Source organism: Pinus tabuliformis, chromosome 2_2 (genome assembly GCF_031772625.1).
Source record: "Pinus tabuliformis cultivar Carrire ecotype Pingquan chromosome 2_2, CPIR1, whole genome shotgun sequence".
Classification (NCBI taxonomy): Eukaryota; Viridiplantae; Streptophyta; class Pinopsida; order Pinales; family Pinaceae; genus Pinus; species Pinus tabuliformis.
The window spans coordinates 910939357-910960847 of NC_142300.1; the positions used below are offsets into that span (position 1 = coordinate 910939357).

The 21491-nt window shown below is 32.4% G+C and overlaps 1 protein-coding gene across 1 annotated transcript; it reads right to left on the bottom strand.

The window, feature by feature from the left end:
* Positions 1–11701: 11701 nt before the first annotated feature.
* LOC149195982 (GDSL esterase/lipase At5g41890-like) lies at positions 11702–16252 on the bottom strand. Its single transcript, XM_089408088.1, has 5 exons — positions 16048–16252; positions 14173–14303; positions 13061–13306; positions 12351–12606; positions 11702–11916 (listed from the first exon to the last, which is right to left on the bottom strand). Exons 1-5 carry the CDS (start codon positions 16250–16252, stop codon positions 11702–11704), a joined length of 1053 nt encoding a protein of 350 aa, XP_089264214.1.
* Between the last annotated feature and the right edge of the window lie 5239 nt (positions 16253–21491).

Consider the following 21491-nt stretch of genomic DNA (forward strand, 5'->3'; position numbering starts at 1 on the left):
AGACACTCTTTGAAATAACAAAATGCTCCTGGATTGACATATTAATGTGAGGTAATTAGAGGTGAAAGAGACCCTTTTTATAGCTCTACACCACCTATAGAAATTATTTACTGAATAAATAAAGAATGGATCATTTGACCATTTTAATTGATCAAGGAGAGCAAATATATCATTATCCTCTTTGGGGTTTTAGCCCAGAAGTTGGGGGATTCAAATTCAAATGCGAATATCTACAAAAGGGAGGCTTCTCTGGGTGTGCCACATACCACCGAAAACATCTTGACAAGGAGAATCCATTAGAGAGTATATCCAGGACAAATTCAATGATTAGCTTCTACAAAAACCCTTGATAAGTGCGGGTTATGTCCTTAGTCCAAGGAACCCAAACTCTATAATTAGGGTTTCTAGCCAATAGTGGAGCTTCCAACTTGACGTAATCTAGACAAATATAATAGCGTTCATTATTAGATTGACATTAATGGCAAGTGTTTAGTCAAACTCAAACTCTAGGGTTGACATCAATGAAAACAACATTCAACAATCTCCCCCTTTGTCATTAATATAACACACATGCTCCTTATGCGAGTACAACCCCCCCAAATTCATGATTTGATCTCCTTCTCGTGCTTTCTCTCCCCCTTTGACATCAATGGAAAAGGGTGACTCTCCTTGACAATTTTCTTGCTTCCCATGGACCTATAATATGCTTGTGCTCCCCCTGACAAGAAGCCTTCCTCTGTCTTCCTGCAAAGTATCTGTAAGTTCTTCCAAATTCTTTCCTCAATACTTGCTGCAATGACCTGTCTCCTCCTATCATGTTATACTTCATAAATACTCCCATAGCTAAATTTTTCCTTTCACAACTTTCCATGACCTTCTGCAATTCTGCATTGCTAACCTGCTATTTATCAGGCTCTCAATGGGGATGACTCCTTGACTTCTTCTAATGATATATCAATTTTTTTACATTCATTATGGATGTATTCCTTGACTAGTTCTCTTGACCATATATCTCTTGCAATACATTGACTTAACTATTTCTTATCCCTAAACGTGCCATGGATTTAGACACATTTGACTTGAAGTTTCTATTATGCACCTAATGCTGCATATATGTCAACTATCAACCTGTCGATAGATAGGTCTTCAAAAACTTGCCACATATTGCTACATAGACTCCCCCTCTTCAAAATTCAGGGAGTCAAAAAACTGGACCTTTCAAAATAATGTATCACCCAACTATTCAACTATATCATTCTAAACCATGCCATCGTCCAATGCTCATGTTGACTCATCATGTCCTTTTACCATTACAAAACTTTAAAGCATAAATACTGATACTTTCTCATTTGCTTGATCTTATTGTACCTGTTTTATTCTCCAGAATTTCTTGTACATGTTGTTAAGCTTTTCATTCACATTTGATTCCATCTTGTACTTGCAATATCGAGCTATGTGTCCATAGTTACGACACTTGTAACATTCAATGTTGGGGTTATCATTCGTGGAAGATTCCTCCTTGTATCTGCAATTATGAGCTATATGGCCATAGTTATGACATTTGAGACATTCAATATTTGGCCTAAGTGATGGAGCAAATGACATGTACATTCTGTTGAGAAAACCATCGTGAAACGTGTCTCGTGATCCTACAAATCTACTTCTAGGGTTTTGATAATACCCTTGATAATTGTACCTACCAAAAACTTTACAATCCCTAGCCATATGTCTAAATTTACTACATGAAAAATAATAACCGTTAAATGAATTAGCATACCTGGATGGTCTTTATATTTGTTCTTCTTTGGAGGTGATGGTGTAGTCTTTTGTTGTCCTTTGTCCTTGATTACTTCAACATTATTCTTTGGAGCTGCAACATCCTTAATCTTCTTTGGTCCTTCAATTCGATCATTCTTATGCTCATTCTATTTTTTTGAAGTCTTGGAGCTTGTGCCTTTGTTACATGGATCTTTATATTCTCTTTCTGCCTTCATTTTCAACTGAGCCAATTCTTAATCTTTCTCATCAAAAACCCACAAGTGTTCTTTTTTCCAATCCTTGAACTTGTTGATTTCATTAAGAGCCACGCCAAGTTCTTGTTTCTTTTGAGAAAGGTATTCTTAAAACTGGCTTTTCAATATTTGTCTTCTTCTTTTTGCTTCTTCTATTTGTAGCTTTAAAAGAGTGGCCTTTTCTGCTTCTCTGTTGAGAATTTCTGTATGTTCCTTCTACTTTTCATTTTCTTTCTTGAGGCTGCCTACTTTAACAATAGTTGTATCTAATTCTTTTTGCTTAGATACGTACCTTTAGTCAAATTATTTCAGTTGTATTTCCAAATCTTTCTCTTTTATATCTGCTTCCTACACTTGGAGTTTCAATAGAGCTACTTCTTCTTTGAGTGTGCGATTTACTTTCTTTGCATTTTTCCATTCCGACTCTTTGAATTTTTTGGCTTCTTCCAGCTGAATTCTAAGGCTGCTAATGATTTCCTTAGATTCTTCATTCTTCTTATTAAGACTTCCGACACGTACTTTTGCTATCTTCAGTTCTTCTTCCATAAATTTGACATGTTCATTTTCAATCTTAAGTTCCTTTATAACTCTGATAACTTCGTTTTGAAATTCGATCTCGCTCATTTCTTCATCTTCTTCTGTAGGTGCTTCCTTCCTATTATTAGTAGTAATAGGATTTGAAATTATTTTAATACCTGGAACTTCCTTTGAACGCTTGGTGGATTGCTTCTTTGATTTTCCCATCTCTTCCCTCTGATATTTTCCTTCTAGATGTTAAGCTGCTACTGAAGAAACCTAACTCTAATACTAATTGTTGGAAATACTAAGATGGGGGTGAATAAGTATTTCTGAGAAATTGGAAATTTTATTAAGAAGAATTTTGGCGTAAATCACATATAGAAAACCTTTGTCGACGCGTTTCGAACCAACTAGTGTGGTTCATCGTCAGGACAAGTTGAGGAGTCAAATCATGGCTGCCAATTATATAGGGAGAGCAAATCATCCAAATGGCTAGGTTAACTGGGTTGACCATCAACGACTATCCAAAATGGCTAGATTGATGAAAATAAATAAGTCAAAATTAATAGAATAAATAACTACCTGTAATTTATCATATTAATATCTTTCTCTTAGGTTAACAAATTATTAATTTAACTCATTTATAATCTATTTAATCATATACGAAAAAAGGGGTTTTTTATATCATAGGATGTTAAATTATTTTATTTTAATTATTATACTAAGTTACCTAATTCTAATTTATTTAGTCAATGGAATTGCTTTATATATTAGAAATATTTATTTATTTATTTAATTATTTGCTAATTTATTAATTTATTTACTTATTTTAATGGAATAAATTATGAGTATTGGTTAAAATTAATATATATTTCTATTTTCATTTTAATTTTATTTATATGATAAAGGTAGAACTTAGTAACAAATAGGAATAATAATATTCATAGAATTTTTGATAAGGAAATAGTAAAAATTAAAACGAGCGTCAAATTTTATTATTATTATTATTATTATTATTTATTTTTAACAAGGATTTATGCCGAAATTCTTCTTAATAATTGTTATGGATCACAGAAGCGTCAATTCAACAATTGGAAATTTATTAATATTTTCATAGCATTAGTTAATCTTCCACAATATTTAATCAGATAAAAAAATCATTAAACAACACCATTCAACAATGCACAATAATCATGATAGTGGACACAAATATTTTTAGGTGGAAAACCCCCTCTGGGTCAAAAACCATCAGACACTTCTTAATATTTGTCTTCTTCTTTAAAAAGAATAATTACATCAAGTTTTAAGCTCCAACTCAAGGAGGATCCAACCCCCTGATTTACAGGATCCAACCTTTAGGATGCCCCAATACCTTATTTACCAACTACAACTGGGAGGATGCCCCAACACCCTAATTTTTAAGCTCCAACCTGATAGATGCTCCAACACCTTATGTACCAGTTGCAATTGGATGAATGCTTCAATGCCTTATGCAAGATACAACTTGCCCTAAAACCACGCTGCCACCCTGAAGTGTTCTCAGGTTCCAATCTGAAGATGACTCTAATCACCAGCCTGGCACCACACTGCCACCCTAATGAGCCGACTGATCACGTTTCACAATTTTCAGACTGGATCCTCTGTGCTCTGAATAAATATAAATAAATTATAATGAAGATTTTGCTGCTATGATCGACACGTATATTGCATTTGAAGCCATGGAAGCCTCACTACTCAACTGTGCTCAATATGGAACCTACACAGTCATACATCAAACATAATCTTACCTTTGCTTAATCATATAACCAAATAAACCACTACACAATCTGCACACTAAACCTTAGCTATCAATGTTGTAACTAAATGTCAACCATTGTTGCCCTTGACACAAGAACTTTAATGCTCACAAATAAATGTGCATTAGAAAGCTCATGGAACATTGTACCAAGCTGTTGAACATGAAACCTTAACATCAACACATTGTGCCATTGTCATCAAAATTCCAGATATAATCATTGTTTAAATACATTATATTTTTCCACTGCATATCAAACCCTAGATGATGTACAATCATCAATAATAGAAGTCCTGCCTCACTATCACGGCTAACCAATATTCTCAATTCAATCCTTGAACAATCCTACAAATGATTTAGAGTGTTTATATACTATAGATCACATGTGTCACTATCATACATCAAGAGTTGATTTTAATCATGTGTATCATAGTACAAGATCACTGTCATATGTCACAAGCCTAGCTGTCAAGTCAAGTCACTATATATAATATCTTTATTCACTGGACTAGTCTCACAAACACTTTTGTATTTAATTCTATTGTAGATGACCTTTTTAGTTATCCTTAATACTCAACTTTACTGCAGGTTTTTCATTACTAATGCATATTCACTTGCTTACTACAATGTCTCACATATGCATAATGAGTTTTTGATAAAGGACATGTTAAATTACGTTACTATGGTTAAATTCCACATTGGAAAACTCATTTGATGGAGATAATGATTACATTGAATTCCTCTTTTTGAGAGGACCAAAATCGACCTAAATATCATCTAATTTGGACAAGGGAAAATGTATTTTTGAGTTATGAACCCAATTGCGCATATTTGATCAGGTTGGCCCTAAAGCAAAGTGGAAACCCTTGGAAGGCTATAAATTCAAGCAACCTCTACCTCATTTGGACATCATCATGAGACACTCTTCTTTCTTGGTTTTGGTTCACATAGGTTTGAGGCGCGTCTACGGAGGAATGGGTTCACTTGAGGATGAAACTGCAAGCTCTGAATCTCACATATCTGTTTTAGGGTTTTGGGCCTTAATCAAAGGCATGACATAGGAAGAACTCGACCAAAGTTGCTCACTAAAAATGTCATCTGTGCGACCAAAGCATCTCATTTGCATGCACAAGTCGTCCTCCATGTGTCTGGCACCTAGGGTTTCTGAGTCACCATCGCAGGCTTTCCAAAGGTTGATTTTGATTGAATTCGTTGGATTACAGGCTCAATGGAGTGTCTTAAACCTTCCAGTTGCACGCATAGCTCCTCCTACATGTGACCGAGACCTAAAGGTTAAAATTTAAGTCATTCGAAGTTTTTGCTCGTTTACCGCAGTGTTTGACAGTTGACCACAAACAGTGAGAGATCATTGCAGCCTTTTGAGTCATGGTTTTGAGTATGAACATTGTTGGGTTCATCTCATGGATATTGTTTAGTTTATTCTTTTGTTGGATAGTCATAAGGATGAAGATATGGATCATTGTACTCTCTTTTGCTGAATCATTCAATGACAATCTAATAAGAAGAATAATTTGAAAGGGTTTTCCTCATAGTGGGTTTTTCCCTGGTCTCTGACCAATCCTAGTGTCTCTATGTGTTAATGATTTTCTTCTATTGTTCATTTATGTTCCACTACATTGATGATGATGATATTGTTCTTTCTATATATTTGCCTATGTTGCTAAATAAGGATGTAAATCTGAATAATGTTATGATGTTGTGGGGTGAATTTAATGTGTAAAAAAAGAAATGAAATTATCAAAGCAAAGAACAGTATGTCCCTAAGAAAAATAATATGCCACACAATTTCATTGGACTATATGCCTTTTACTGTACTGAGAACCTTAATATAGGGTGTAATAAAATATTTTTAAACTTGTACCTTCCTGTAGATTAAACAATGTACTTCCTTACTAAAGCTTTGTTATATTGTTACAAACAACATATGTATAGATCACTGGTATGTATAATGTGTAGTTAATTAAATATCAACCTAATGCATTAGTCAAATGTTTCTTGCAAGAAATGTTACTATTATACTCAACAAGATTGGAAGTTAATCATTGGCTTAGTGAATTTGATCCTTGAATTTGTTCACTGATACATAATGAGAATATTGTCATTGTCTTATGTTGTTGTGAGAATCATTGTCATATATTGACAAGGGGACCTCTTTCCATACAGTTAAAGTGTCTTTACCATATACCACACCGCAAAGTAAAATAATGAAGTTCTTCTAGTTAATATTTCTTATCCTTTTACTCAAAAATCATCAAAGCTATATGTAACCCTTTGAGGTCCTTATGAGGAGCATAGATGATGAGACAAACTAGTGTTGTGGGTTGCTATCATCTAGATCAAGAGACATTGATTTTATCACTGTTATGAAGACTGTTGTTGGTTATCACTGTAGGTGTTCACAAATGTTGTCTATAACCTTATCGAGTATAGGTATGAGAAACATGTTATAGTCCTAACTTGGAAACCAATCACTATGGACTGCCTAAGTACACAAGTCTGAATCAAGGCAAGAGTCTGAACAAAGATGAAAAAATGCATTTGTTTCCTAGAAGATGATGCTCTACAAAAACCGATTTCAGTAATGATTTATGATACTTATGTTATTGCAAAGGAAGCTAAACAAGCCTGTTACTAGACGTCAACCATTTTAGGAAGTTGGTGAATGAGTTAAGCTTCAATTTGGTGCCTTAGACAATGCTTGGACTTGTAATGAGGAGGGCTGAAACACAATTGCTTATACCTGCAACAAGCGTGTGCGAGGGTTTGTAATAAAAGTCTGCATAAATCCACAAAACTAAACTAGCTAGGTATTGGACATGTGCTTTGATACCTTGAACGAACCACCATAAAAAACCAAAAAAAAAATAAAAAAAAAAAGAAAGAAATCCCAAGAACCCTTCATTGAATTCCATGGGTCCGAATAGTCATTTTAGAGCTAGATCCTAAGAACTTTCATTGAAGTTCATATAACTTAAGGTCTAATAGGAAATACTATTATATAGATTTTATTTTGACTAAGGAAGGGCTTCAAATGAACGTTGAGTATAGTCGTTGGAGGATTCTAAGGGAGGTATACTCTCTTTTGGAATTTTAAATTTGATTTAACTTGACTTTCAAGGATATAATAAATACTTGTATTAACCTTAAATTTTGGTAAAAGCCTAATACTCATGGTTTGAATGATAAGCTGGTCAATGGAGGATTCTGAGGAGAAACCCCTTGAGGATTTTTAGGTTTTTAAGTATATTTGGCTCTAGATCCAAAAGACCCAAACAATATTTACAACCCACCTATAGCCATAATTTAATGAATAAAGAAAATATGGATCATTTGACCACTTGACTTGATTAAAGAGAGAAACTATATCATTATCCTCTTTGGGGTTTTAGCCAAGAAGCTGGGGGCTTCAATGTCAAATGTGCATCTCTCTCAAACGAGGAGGCGTCTCATGGCGTGCCACATACCACTGATAACATCTTGAAAAGGAGAATCCATTAGTGAGGATCTTCGGGACAAATTCAATAATTAGCTTCTTCAAAAACTCTTGACAAGTGCAGGGTATGTCCTTAGTCCAGGGAACCCAAACCCTAGAACCAGGGTTTCCAGCCAACCATGGAGCTTCCAACTTGATGTAATCCAGATAAGTATAAGAACGTTCATTAATAGATTAATGTCAATGACATGTGTTTAGTCAAATTCAAACTCCAGGGTTGACATCAATGACAACACCATTCAACAATCCATCTTCTTATTAAGTAGTGAAGGAATTACATATCTTCCTCATTCTAAAAGGTCAATTAAAAAGATTTCACTTTTAATTAATTTATTTCTCTATATAAAATTAATGTAAAATCAAGGTGGAAATTGAATAATTTTATTTATGACCAAGGTAATATCAATAATATTATTTCTACATGTTATCTATCAACTCTATATTAAGTATAATAGTATTTTATTTATGGTGGAAGTAATATGATTTTTACTATTTTACATGCCATTTGTGCACTCCATAATAAATAGTAAAAGAATCACATATCTCTTTTACACTAAAAAGTCAATTAAAAAGTTTTAACTTTTAATTACTTTATGTCTCTATATAAAGTTGATGTAAAATTAAGTCGAAAATTTATTTTTTGTTATTACTATTTTTTTTATTTGTTAATGTAAGTATTATTTTATTTATTTTTAAATGTAGCATTACATGACAAAAACTCCTTCATATTGGGCTTGACGACTCAATAAAAATGAATATTACATCATATAATAAATTTTGACATCGTAGTATCAATGTTGACACCCCAACAATGTATATTCTTAATTACATTACACAATTTTGGGTAAACATAATTTTTTTCACTGTTCTCATTTATTTTATCTCATATATTTCATACATAAGTAGAAATAATAATTTAATAAATCCAGGATTCTAAGGAAAATTAACCCTGATTGTACATTTCATATTTTCTATATATTTTAGAGACCTTTTGTGACAAACTGCCAAGTGGAATATCAATGACAAATTAAAAATCATATTTAGGCTTGCAAATAGATTCCTATTTCTAATTAAATGGTTATGAAAACCACTATCTAGCAACTAAAGGTATTTATTATAATCTTAGGAAACACCATAAGTAAAAAATGTAGACTTGGATGTACTTATTTATTTATTTATTTAGATAATGCATGCCTTTTCTCACATTCATTAGCATAATGCTCATACTTTTTACAATAATAGAAAATGGATTTATATTCATCTTATCTTCTTGTTCTCTTATGACCTCTACCACTCCCATTTAATCTTTGTGGATTTTCTTTAACTTATCTCTTTTTCCTGAGTGTTTGAATTACCATCTCTTTGTGAGTTGTCTTTGTTGTATCTACCCCTATCTCTTGTATTCCCTCCTCTACCTTTGTGACATAAGCCCGTGATTTGAAGGAATTATCTGAGTCATCATCCTTGTTGATCCTCATCTCATGGGATAGTAGGGATCCCATTAAGTCATCTATGGAATGTTGTGCTACACGGGATAGTAGGGATCTCATTAGCTCATCTATGGAATGTTGTGCTACATTTTTTTATTCTTCGAAGGCAATAAATACAACATCAAATTTGGTTGGCAAGCTTCTCAACAACTTTTTGGTGTACTATATCTTGATCATATATTCTTAGCTAGTTTATTACATTCATCATTTGAGTCATAATTGGCTAACAAACTTGTAATACTTTATTTTTAGATTTTCATAGCTCTTTCTAAGAATTTGAAACTTTATTTTTTTTACTTTGTATATGTCTTATAAGCAATTTCCAAAATGTCCTACACTTAACTGTCATAATTTATAATTACAACTTGTAAAAAAAATTGGATCTTCTCATACTTGCTAACTAATCCATAATACCTTTAAATCCTTTCTTATATTTTCAATTCACTTAACTAAACTCTTAAACATTTGTTATAGCCTATATAAATATTTAATTTAATTTGGTTTTGTAAACCCATTTACACTACATCCCAATAATTAAAATCAATTTTTATTTATCAACATTAATACTAAAACTTTGTTATGATATTACCAAAATCCATTCTTTTTTGACCAAAATAATTAACAAAACCTCATTTAAAAAAGTTAAAAACCAAAACAAACACCTAAATCGTTGAAAATAATTTCAAAAAATATAAATTGCAACTACTAATTCTTTTCCCAACAAATTATCCCAAACATTTATCTTATTATTATTATTATAAATAATTTTTAAAATAACTTCTCCGAGCAAGACACAGTTCAAAGCACAAAATTTATTGCATTAGAAAAGATCTGATAATCCTAGTATTTATCACCTTCAGGTTCTTTGATTCGTCACCTTGTCTATCTGTTACACGAAGTTTACAGGTGTCTTTCGCTTGTCTATGCACCTGGTAAATCGAATGGCGACTTTCTGTATTAATAATGGCAATTTCCTTTTGAAACCAAAAGTATTCTGTGGGTTCTCTCAAAATAGTGGCAAAAACCCTACCGTTCGGTGGTGAAGCGTAGTTGGAACTTGGTGCTTTCCCATTAATTCTTATTCGTAACTTTGTGATATCAATTAATTATATAAATAATTTTCTAGGTATAAGAATATGGATAAATTTGTTACTTAACGCAATAATATTTAAATTAATATGGTCGTTAAAGTTAAAATAATTTTGAATTAACCAGTTTTTGTTATTTTTTCTACAAATATAAAATAAAATTAAAAAAATCCATAAAAACAATTAAATTTTTAAAAATAACTAATGACTAAACTCTTTATATATCTGATGCAATAACAAAATCTAAAAACTATTTAACCATATCAGATGCACAAACAACAACTAACTTATTTAACTAAATCAACAACTTAATTAACTAAATACACCGAAATAATAACATATTTTTACAAATTTCATTAAATTTAAATATAATTTCATTCTTTAATTTAACTTTTTATACATGCCATCCTTGCCTAGACATAAAATTTCATTAAATTTAAATATAACTCACTCCTTAATTAAACTTTTTATATATGTCATCCTTCCATAGACATTGGTCTTTCAATCCATACACATATATCTAGACATAAAATTTCATTAAATTTAAATATAATTCCACTCCTTAATTAAATTTTTTATATATGCGATTTATTTGACTTTATATTTTTTGGTTTTTTTATATAAAGACTTGGGTCTCAATGTGGTTTTATTTAGATAGGAAATTGGGTTGATATTTGTATAAATAAATGAAGTGATTTTTAGTTGGAATTTGGCAATACAATTTTGATTAAAATTATATTTTTTTAATATAAAATATAATTTTAATACATAAATAAATTTAACACTAATTTTTTTTTTTTTTAAATTTTTACACATTAAACAACTTAAATTTATTATTTTAAAAATATCTACTAAATTTTAAATAAAATTAAAATAAATAAATAATTTTGAATATTCCCCTCTCCAATCAACCAGCAAAATCATAAGCAGAATGAATATAATATTTGCAAGCTCACAACATTTTTGTTCCCACGTGAATCAGATTTAAGATATCAACCCAGTTTAGTTTAAGCAAAATAACATTTGATCAAACATCATATATATAGGCTTACAGCTTTGTTCGTTCCGTCATAATCCTGATTCTAGCTATCCTCGTAGTTTAATTTAAGCAAAGCAACAGTCAATCAAATATAGATATATTTAGAGTTACACCTTTTTCGTTTCATCATAATCCAGATTCAAGCTATCGTCATAGTTTAATTGAAGCAAAGAAACCTTGGATCCCTCCTAGAGACTGTTTTAGGCAATGGCATACATGGAGAAGACAGATCTAGTGTGAATATTCAGAGAAGAAACAGTTGACGAACGTTGATAGGATAGACGAAGCGTTGGTCCCCATCAAGGAATTGTTTGGCAATGATCATATTGGCAGCTTCAGTAGGATGATATGCATCCCAGAAAACATATTTGGATCGATCTTGGCACATATTGCTCCGCAGTGAACATGGCACTGGTGGTATCACATCCCCACAGCAAGGGTCATCTGCATTCTCGAATCCTGAAACCCATCGGACATTTAAATTTCTGGTTAGCAATAGGGTTTATGATGAGGTGCTCTATCGCTAAAATCATTGTGCATATATGCGATGGTTATATGGTTGCAGAGATGTTTGATGAATACTGAATTATTGTAAATTTCAAGAATATTGTAGATGAATATTTTCTCTTTTTTTTTAATATCTCAAATTACAAGAAAGATAAAAATGACTATATACATTATTTATTTATAATAATGGCAAAAACAAATGTCACCAAAAACCTATTCTTTTCAGATACTTCTATAATAAATAAATATTAGGTCTAAAGCAATTTGATCTCAGATAAATCTAGAATAATCCTATTACAATATATAATGTTATAAATGTTATTCATTTAAAATAGTGAAAAATATGAATAACTCGAAAATTTCTATTAGATTCTATTATTCCTTACCATAGTTTCCAAAATTTTGGAGAATTCCTAGAACACTATCATAGGCATTTGCATATACAAAGAATGCTCCAGCGAGTTTTGTGTTGAGTCCAACGATCAAATCCCTTAGCAACGCATTATATGCCCTTGCCATCTCATTTGAGGATTCAGCACAGCGACCAGGCGGTACCAGATTAATGACACGATCATATGGAATGCAGCCAATCGGTCCGACTGCAGAAATTATGAATTTTCTAGCACCTAGACTGTATAATTTCTGCAGAACCAATTAAGAAGCCCTGGAATTAGTATAGTTATATACTTTAAATAAAAATATAATAGTAACAAGTTTATGGTTAGTTTAATTTGCCATTTCATAAAACAAGTAAATCATCAATAAATCATCAATGTTTTTAGTTATCTGTAATCTCACTAAAGGAAATCATAAGATTTAAGGTTCAAATTCTGATGATAACTCAAAAAAGTCATGAAATACAATATTTAAATCAACAAAAAAAAATCATTTTTCAGTCGATTGCAGATTCTCAAAATATTTTGGAATCATATAAATATGGGTGCGGTCAATTTTTTGACCATGCTTATGTCCCTCAGATTCCAAAATATTCCAGGAGTCTGCAATAGACTTAAACTCACAAATGCAGTGCCTCGCTTTTCTCTGCGCAATAATTACAGTTTAATTTACCGAAGAGATTCCATGATCGATTTAATACCAGCAGTTGTCGACGGAATTGGACAATCATGATTCTTTCGAACTTGTCAGGAGAAATCCTTGCTCTCTCCGGAATGGAAACTATAGGCTCCAGGTAATTGTTTAAAAAGTCGTTTGCACCAATTGTTACTGAAAATATGACCTTTGTGAGAAAATCCTCCGCATTTTTCTCGCCAAGCATTCTGACCAGCTCTCCTCTTGTATTCTCGAAGTTGTTAATCTGTGTATCTAGAGAGATCCGTCCTATCTGACAATAAAATTAACACTGTACGTTAGCTAATATGGGCTGAGATAGATCCATCTGCACTAATCCAGATATGTGAAAAAGCCACAGGGATAAATATAACACCACCCATTATAAGGGTTTCTCTTTCCTAAAATTTTTGGAAAAGCATCTTTTTGGGGATTGAATAGGTTCATAATATTGGGAATCTTGAAAGTTCTGAAGATGAACTATATTGGATAGTATTCTAAAAATTTTCTGATATAATTTTTATTAATTTTTTTTGTTAAATTTACATAATTTAATTGTTTCATATCTTTTTCACAACCTTAAATCTATTTATATGTTAAAATACAATTTAAATAATAAAATATTACAATTTAATAACTTAATTCTCACCTCCCAAAAATTTAAAAATCACCTCAAACTCCTACAGCAACTATATAACAGTCTTGACATTTGTAAACCAAGGTTATTTTCTACTATTAAATGAAAAAAAAGTTGATTTACTCTATATGATCATACCATCATCTGACCTATTAAAGAATAAAGAAATCCCAAAATCCAAGATAAACCGGATAATAAAAGAGTCATATACATTACCATTAAAGGTGGATCATCCCACTGTAAAATCAGCTTATGCAAACTAATATTTGAAGGTCAAATGCCAAAATAGATTGCTTTAAAAAATCTGGTTAGGTTATATATACCTTTCCTTTTAAAACATACCAACTCCAATTAAATAAGATAAATAAAAATAGTCATATTATAGTTTTTGAAAGAGATCGTACCATTCCAGAATCTGCTCATCAAAGAATAGCAAACAAAAAGCAGAGATTAGAAAAAACAAAATAACGTCATCTAATAGAATTTATTCGATTGGAGCGTACAAAGAGAGAGCCAGTGTCGTTAAGAATTCCAGCTGCACCAGAGGCATAGTTCACGCCTCCCAGGATGGTAGGACCGTGAGAAGAGGGAGCCAGATATGGCGGAGAAAAGGACTTCGCTCCCAAAAGCTGGCCTGCAGAACCATAATAAACAATAGCCATATTAGAAAATTGAGGATCGAAAAGGGTTGGACGTCTTTTTTTTTTAAATGTAGAATAAACCTGCAACAAAACCTATTTTATAAGGTTGAGGATGCAAAACAGAATTTAAGTTACAAATTTTGATACTATGATGAACATGCAACAAATTGTACAATTTCCACTATCGTGTATAGGATCTGTAGATGTGTGTTCAGTGTTTTATGAAAGTGAATTTGATTACATTAGAAATTAATGTGGAAAAGTTAATATTTTTTAAATTGAAAATATTTTTATATTTGACATGTGGAATATATATGTTTTTATTAATGATGTTTAAAATTTATTGAAGTTTATAATGTTATTTGTAATATTAAATTTGAGTGAAAAATTTTTAGTTATTTTTCCAACTATTTAAAATAAATCTAATTAATTTAAACTTTTTTTTATATAAATTTTATCATTATTTTATTTATTTAATTTAAAAAATTAAAACATCTACAAATTAAAATATTAATATACAACTAAAATCAACTTTAAATACAAAATATTTTCCTGACATAAACTCTCCACACTCATCAAAGTTTCAACTTATATTAATTATTAACTCTATCCTAATTGTTACTTCATAACTCATAAATCTTATATTAAAAAAAAGAAAATACTTATCAAAGTTTTAACTTGTATAGTTATTAACTTTATCCTAACTATTAATTTAGATAAAAAAACAAAATAAATAAAAACTAACTTATATAGTTATTAATTCTATCTTAATTATTAGTTCCTAATTCATAGATAAAATAACAAAAAAGCAAAAACTAACTGCTCCAAGCTTTTCATAAATCTAATTTTTAAAAGTTCTTAATGTGAAAACAAAGACTGAAAATTTGGAGTATTTAATTTATTTTAATTCAATTCATAAATCTAATCTTTAAAAGTTCTGAATATGAAATTTTTTTTGAAAATCTAGATTACTTAATTTCTTTTAATTCAAAATTTTAATAAAAAATGATTTTGTAAAAACAAATTATCATTATTTCTTTTCAAATGAACTGGAATCTCTGTTGAAGATTTCAGATCAGGTTTCACATAATTTAAATTTTATAGAGATTGTCTAATATTTTTTTTTTACATAAATACAATTTATATGTATTTGATGAATTTGAATTTTACATAATTCAAATTTTATATAAATAAATTGTTTAATAAATATTTTTATATATCATTTAATAAGTTTTTTTATAATTGAATTTATGTTTTTTTATCTATTTGATAATATTTTTCTTTTTAAATCACATCAACAAAATTTTTGTCCAAAATTATACAATATAATTCATCTTTATATTTTTCACATTTCACATGATTTAAATATTATATTAATTTAAATTTTACAATTATATAACAAGCATTTCTATGTAAATATACATCCAAATCATAAGATACAAAAATTTACAATCTTGAATACATGAATTTGCAGTATACAAAAACTCTTCCAAAACAAATTCAAATACATTATATAACCAGCATTTCTATGTAAATATACATCCAAATCCTAAGATACAAAAATTTACCATCTTGAATACATGAATTTGCAGCATACAAAAACTCTTCCAAAATAAATTCAAATACAAAAATCTGCCATGCACATAAGCTCAAGTTTGCAGAACCGACCCCATATTCAAAATTCAGAATCTACAAACAAAAGAAGATTGTTACCAGCTAAACGTTTCTTGCACATACCAATAATGTCTGAGATTGTTTTCCCATTGGTAAACCGCCCAGTGGGACGTCCCCCCGATGGTGAAAAATCAATCCCATAGGGAGGCGAATCTGCCTTGGAAAGCGTGAAGATATAGTCGTTATTCCCCGCATCCACAAGCGAATCGCCAAATATGAATGCAATGTAGCTGTTATTCAGCTGAGAGTAATTAGTCACAACTGCCATGGCAGGTATGATGAGCAGCAACAGATTGCATGCATGGCGCATCATAATCCCGAGAGTATTAAGCAAACTGCAAGACCTCATATTTCTTTATCTATCTTCACCACAGCTGCTCTTCATCACCCCAGCTTGGGCTTCTAAAATAATACATGAAAGTTGCAGTGTATAAAGCCATCAGAGCACTGATTGGATGGAACAGTAATAGCTGGAGTCCTCATTTGTTGTCAGACTTCTGATATCTCATGCGACTTTTGTGGGAAGATCCAAAATGGTAAAAGGATTTGTTGCGTATCTCTTCGTATCGCGATGATGAGGTGAGTTTATTGCAAATTAGGTTTCCAGATTACAGTAAGACTGAGTAAGCAAAATGCTTGTACAATTAATTCCTCCACTGGATTGGCTGCAACTTAATGCTTGACATTGTCAAAATGCTCTCTGCAATTTTTTGCTGCAGTCCTTGTAAATGCAGTCATGTCAGTCATGGTACCAAAGTCCTGGCTCACACCTTCCATGCATGTGGTAGACTAGTTCTTAGGAATCATCGCTGGCTGTACGCCCATAAATTATAATCTAAGATCTTGGGTTATCAAGTTCCTCTAACCATGTTTGTAACTAAATTGTATGTACTCTTTTTAAATAAAATTTGGACTATATCTTATATTTGTGCTTATGGTTTCAATTTTATAGGAGGTCTTTGAAAAACATGGTAAGATTATTGCAAATAGATTTCAAATACCATAAAAACTCATATCTTATATTTGTGCTTATCGTTTCAATTTCATAGGAGGTTTTTGAAAAATATAGATAAGATTATTGCAAATAGATTCCAAATATAAAAAAAATCATAATATTGTTGTTTAACTAAGTATTTTTTTACTTTTTTTTAATTATACTTCTAATTTTTCATTTTTCCAAATCTATTTATACATTTGAAAACACATTTTAAATAACTACAATCTTACTCGAAATTAAAACATAAAATTCCAAATTTTTTTATTTATTACATATTCAAGCTTCAAATTTATTACATATGAAAAAACACTTTAACCTGAACGCTGAACACTTCAGTAATCACAGTACAAGTTTCCACATCAAAATGGAAATCCAAGAGTTATGGAAATAAATGCTATAACATACATTATTACCATATCTTCGATGTGTTGAATTAAGAAAGAGCTAAAACATGCTAAACTTTCTGGAAATATTTGCACCAATGGCTGATTAAAATAAACTCTAAAAATCTTACCTCCCTGGGATGTTTTGTTTATTTCTCTCAATTAAATACTATGTTCAGCAGGTTTCCAAAAACAAACTTCTGGCATATCATAATCAAATAAAAGTTGTCGAAGATCCCTGCACTTGAATGACAGAAATTGTTATTTTATGGTGTCTTATTAAGCCGAGAGAAATGCTGTGCTCTGTTACTTTTACTTTGTCAATTCAGTGCAGACATTAGATGTACACTTCAAATTTTGTGCAAGTTAACTTCGAGAATATTATTAATTGGGATTGGTGGTTGTAAAAGCCAAACAAGATGGAATAATAAGTCATAAAATCCAAAAGATTAAATTGTGCTAGTTTCAATATAAACCATGGTCAAGTATTTTGCATGTTTATGTGAATTTTAAATTAATAAACTCTTTATTGTTAAACTAGGTTTATTATCATAAGTAAAAAAATATAATATTTTTTTTATAATTATATCATTAAAATAATATTAAAAAAATAATGTTTTAATATTTTACTAATAATTTTTAATTGAATTTTTAATGGGTGTGAATGGTATTGATAAGAGTATCTTGGGTGTTAATCCTGCTACTCTGAGATGTGATGGGCATTTATAATAGGGGCGTGACTCGTCCTAACGTGAAATCACATGCATGGCACCAGATGGCAACCTTTTGTTATAATTTGGCAACTGCGATGGCATTTTGAGCATTTTGCGTAGAACATAGGGGCAAAGATGAGGTTGAGACCTCGACTTTTCTATTGGTGGTGGCAATCTTGTACACTGTTTTGGAGTTAAATTTTTCTGTGGGCGATTTTGGTGTTGTGATAGTGAGTTATTGGCATTTTGAGGTCCTATGGATGCAGTGGTGGGATGGCATTTGAAGTTGGGTGTGGGGAAATTCTGTCATGGATTTTGTTCCTGGAGGTCAACGACCAATGGAGATGCTCCTCCTTTAGTTCTGGCAAGGCATTGCAAGTCATTTTCTCCCTAATCTTGTTTTTCTTTTGTGTTGCTTTCATGGGTTGTTGGTCTAGGGTTTTTGGAATCCTGTATGTGGATTGGGAGGGTTTGAGAAACGATTGTGTTTGTTCTCTAGTTGTCTCAACTAGATTTATTTGATGTCTGCACTGAGAAAGTTTGGTATTGGAATGTCTATGCTTGACTTCTTTGCTGGTCAAGGGGTTCTCAATGAAATTTTTTGGGTATGGTTAAGCGTCTCTTTGTGCTCCTTGTATATCTTGATTTCGAGAGTTTGTTGTAAAGTTTGCCCTCCAAGAAACTTGTAGCTTTATTTTTGGCTAATTATGCTTGGGCATGTGGGTTCTGATGCTTGGATATATGCTTACGTCACGTCGGTTGTGACGGTGAACCCTTCAAGTGGCGTGGTCATTTTGATGAGTCTAGGTGATGAATCTATAGGGTGTTGTCAAAGCCCTAGGGGAGTTGTTATTGGTGCGTTCTCCTATTTCTTTGTAGATTTTGGAAGTTATAGCAGTTGGTACATGTGTGACCCTTTTATTACCTTCATGCCACCTAGGAAATGCATGCATTGCAGGCAGGGGGTGGGTGAAGCCTCCTACAAGGCCAGAGTAAATCAAGGCTTTTCGCCCAGGATTCTGTTGCTACATATTTCAATTATGTGCTAGCTAAGACACGAAGATAAATTTGCAAGTTGGAAACCCAAAATGGGGTGGAGAGGAAATCCCACTCTGATTTTGTAATTATGAACGATGAATCTACTTGGATTCCAAACCCTAGTCACACCAAGAGACGAAAGAAGCAATATTTGAACTTAGTGGCATTGTACTGGCAGATGAAAACTATGTTGGGGTTGGTTTTGAAAGGAAAAACAAGTTGAGAGGCATAATGCCTTTGCCTCCTTGGATGACATTAAAAGAATGTTGAAGAACCAATACTTCACCCTGGATAGGTTGGATGCAAGGCTTACCCATGTAGAGGGACACTTACAATGCGACTCTGACATTGTTGCACCTCCAAGATCGAGTGTCATAGACCCAACTCCCATTTCATTTTATGAGTCTGAATGACTCTTGCTTGTCATATTTTTAGTTCTTTGTTATGTATGGTTTGGATAGACTAGTAATAAGGGCTTTCGTAATATCTGTTGTAATCGATCTAGCTGTATGGCATATTTTTGGATCAAGGTTTATTTAGGAATGTTTTGTCTCTAGGAACCTTAGTAACCCAAGAAATACACAAAAAATATTTTGCTAAATTAATGGTACAACCATGTATACCTAAATATCTTTTAATGATATGAAATATCAATTTTAAAAAATAGAAATAAAAATATCATATATATATATCACAAATTCATAAACAAAAAAATTATGAGCCAAATGACATGATACCGAACAAAGTGATTAAAAAAGGGGCGCTTAACATAATACACAGAAATGAATAACATAAAGTTTGTTATTAATTTTTTAAGGAGAAAATGATATTAAGCTGATTTTTTTTTTTCAAATGTAAAATAATAATAATAACTTTATATGATAAAATAGAGTTTAATTATTTAAAATTTAATAATGTAAAACATAATAAATGACATGTAATAATTTTCCATATAAAAGAAAATGAAACATACCCCCCTATCTTATCGAGGTAAGAGAGTCATTACTCGCGAATCTGATCCCCATAACCTGGTCATGGAAATGGGATTAAGAGGGTTGCACCCTTGGTTTCCTTTTTTTCTTTTATTTATTTTCATTCAATTCAATATAATTCCTCACACAAAGAATGGTGGTCACCAATCTCACGCTGCCATGCGGTGGTTTACCACGTGATCGTCCCATCAATAGGTGAGTGGATGGCCAGAACACATGCATTTCCCACTTCACCACATCGTCTCATGTCCCGACCTCCTAACCTCCAACCTAGTTGAGGTCGGCATGACAATTGTGCATCTGTCCACCAGCATACAACTCAACCTCCTGACCTTCGACCTAGTCGAGGTTGGCTCATCCTAAAGCTTGCAACTTGGCTTCCTTTTGACCACCTCACACTGACCTTCAACCCATTTAGGTTGGCACATCAACCGCACATCTTCCCCTCAGCACGGTCTGGCCTCTTGACTCCGACTAAGTCAAGGTTGACACCACTTTTCTTATGTTACCATCAAAACATTGGTTTTGTCCTCCAACCTCTGGGTTATCCTCTTGGTTGCGTGGACCCCACAGATAGTCCACGTCAGGTGACCAATCACACAGGACGAGAATTAGACTGCTCTAATCAGAATCTTTCCCGCCCTTGGTTCTAAACTCCGAGAGGATAATCCTTATCTAATCCTTTTCCTTAAGTTTAGGGTTTAATCCCTTTATGCCACAATAAATTCCCTTCCCTTATCATTCGATGATGGTTCAGTCAAGGGAATTCAACTCTGCACCATGTAAGGTCTTCGGTATTGATCTCTACGCTCTCCCCAGAAACCAGATCTACCATCACACAAACTTCTTCAAGATGCTCCTTTCTATTGCGGCTTGGCCTCAAGGGTCTCTTCAGTCTCTATATCCACTTCAAGACCTCACCACTTCGTCGAAGTCAGATTAAGATGTTTCATGGAATTAACCCTTCTCGTGATAGGTACATTGAGGGGTTCCTAACCTGCGGGCCTTCCCTACCTTCGGGTGGGGAATTCCTCGCATAGCAGCGTAAGCACTCCCGTATCTCTCATATATCAGAAACTTGGTATGAGATTCCAGGGGGATTCCACCTCTCCTGCTACACACCAACTACTTCAGAGTCCACACAAACTCTTTAAGAATCTCCTTGGCACCATTCATGGGTTGCTAGGGCATTTGGCTATTGGCAGGGACCCGTAGTCCTTATCACCAAAGTCCCTGTGGCAGGAATGGAGGCTTTTGCACCAGTAAGGCTGAAGACTATGGAAGTACGATAGTCGGGCATGACCAACCCCTAGAATTCTCCCTCAAAACTACACGTACTACTTTCCTCTCGACACAACAACTTGTAAAAAGATATTGCGATGCG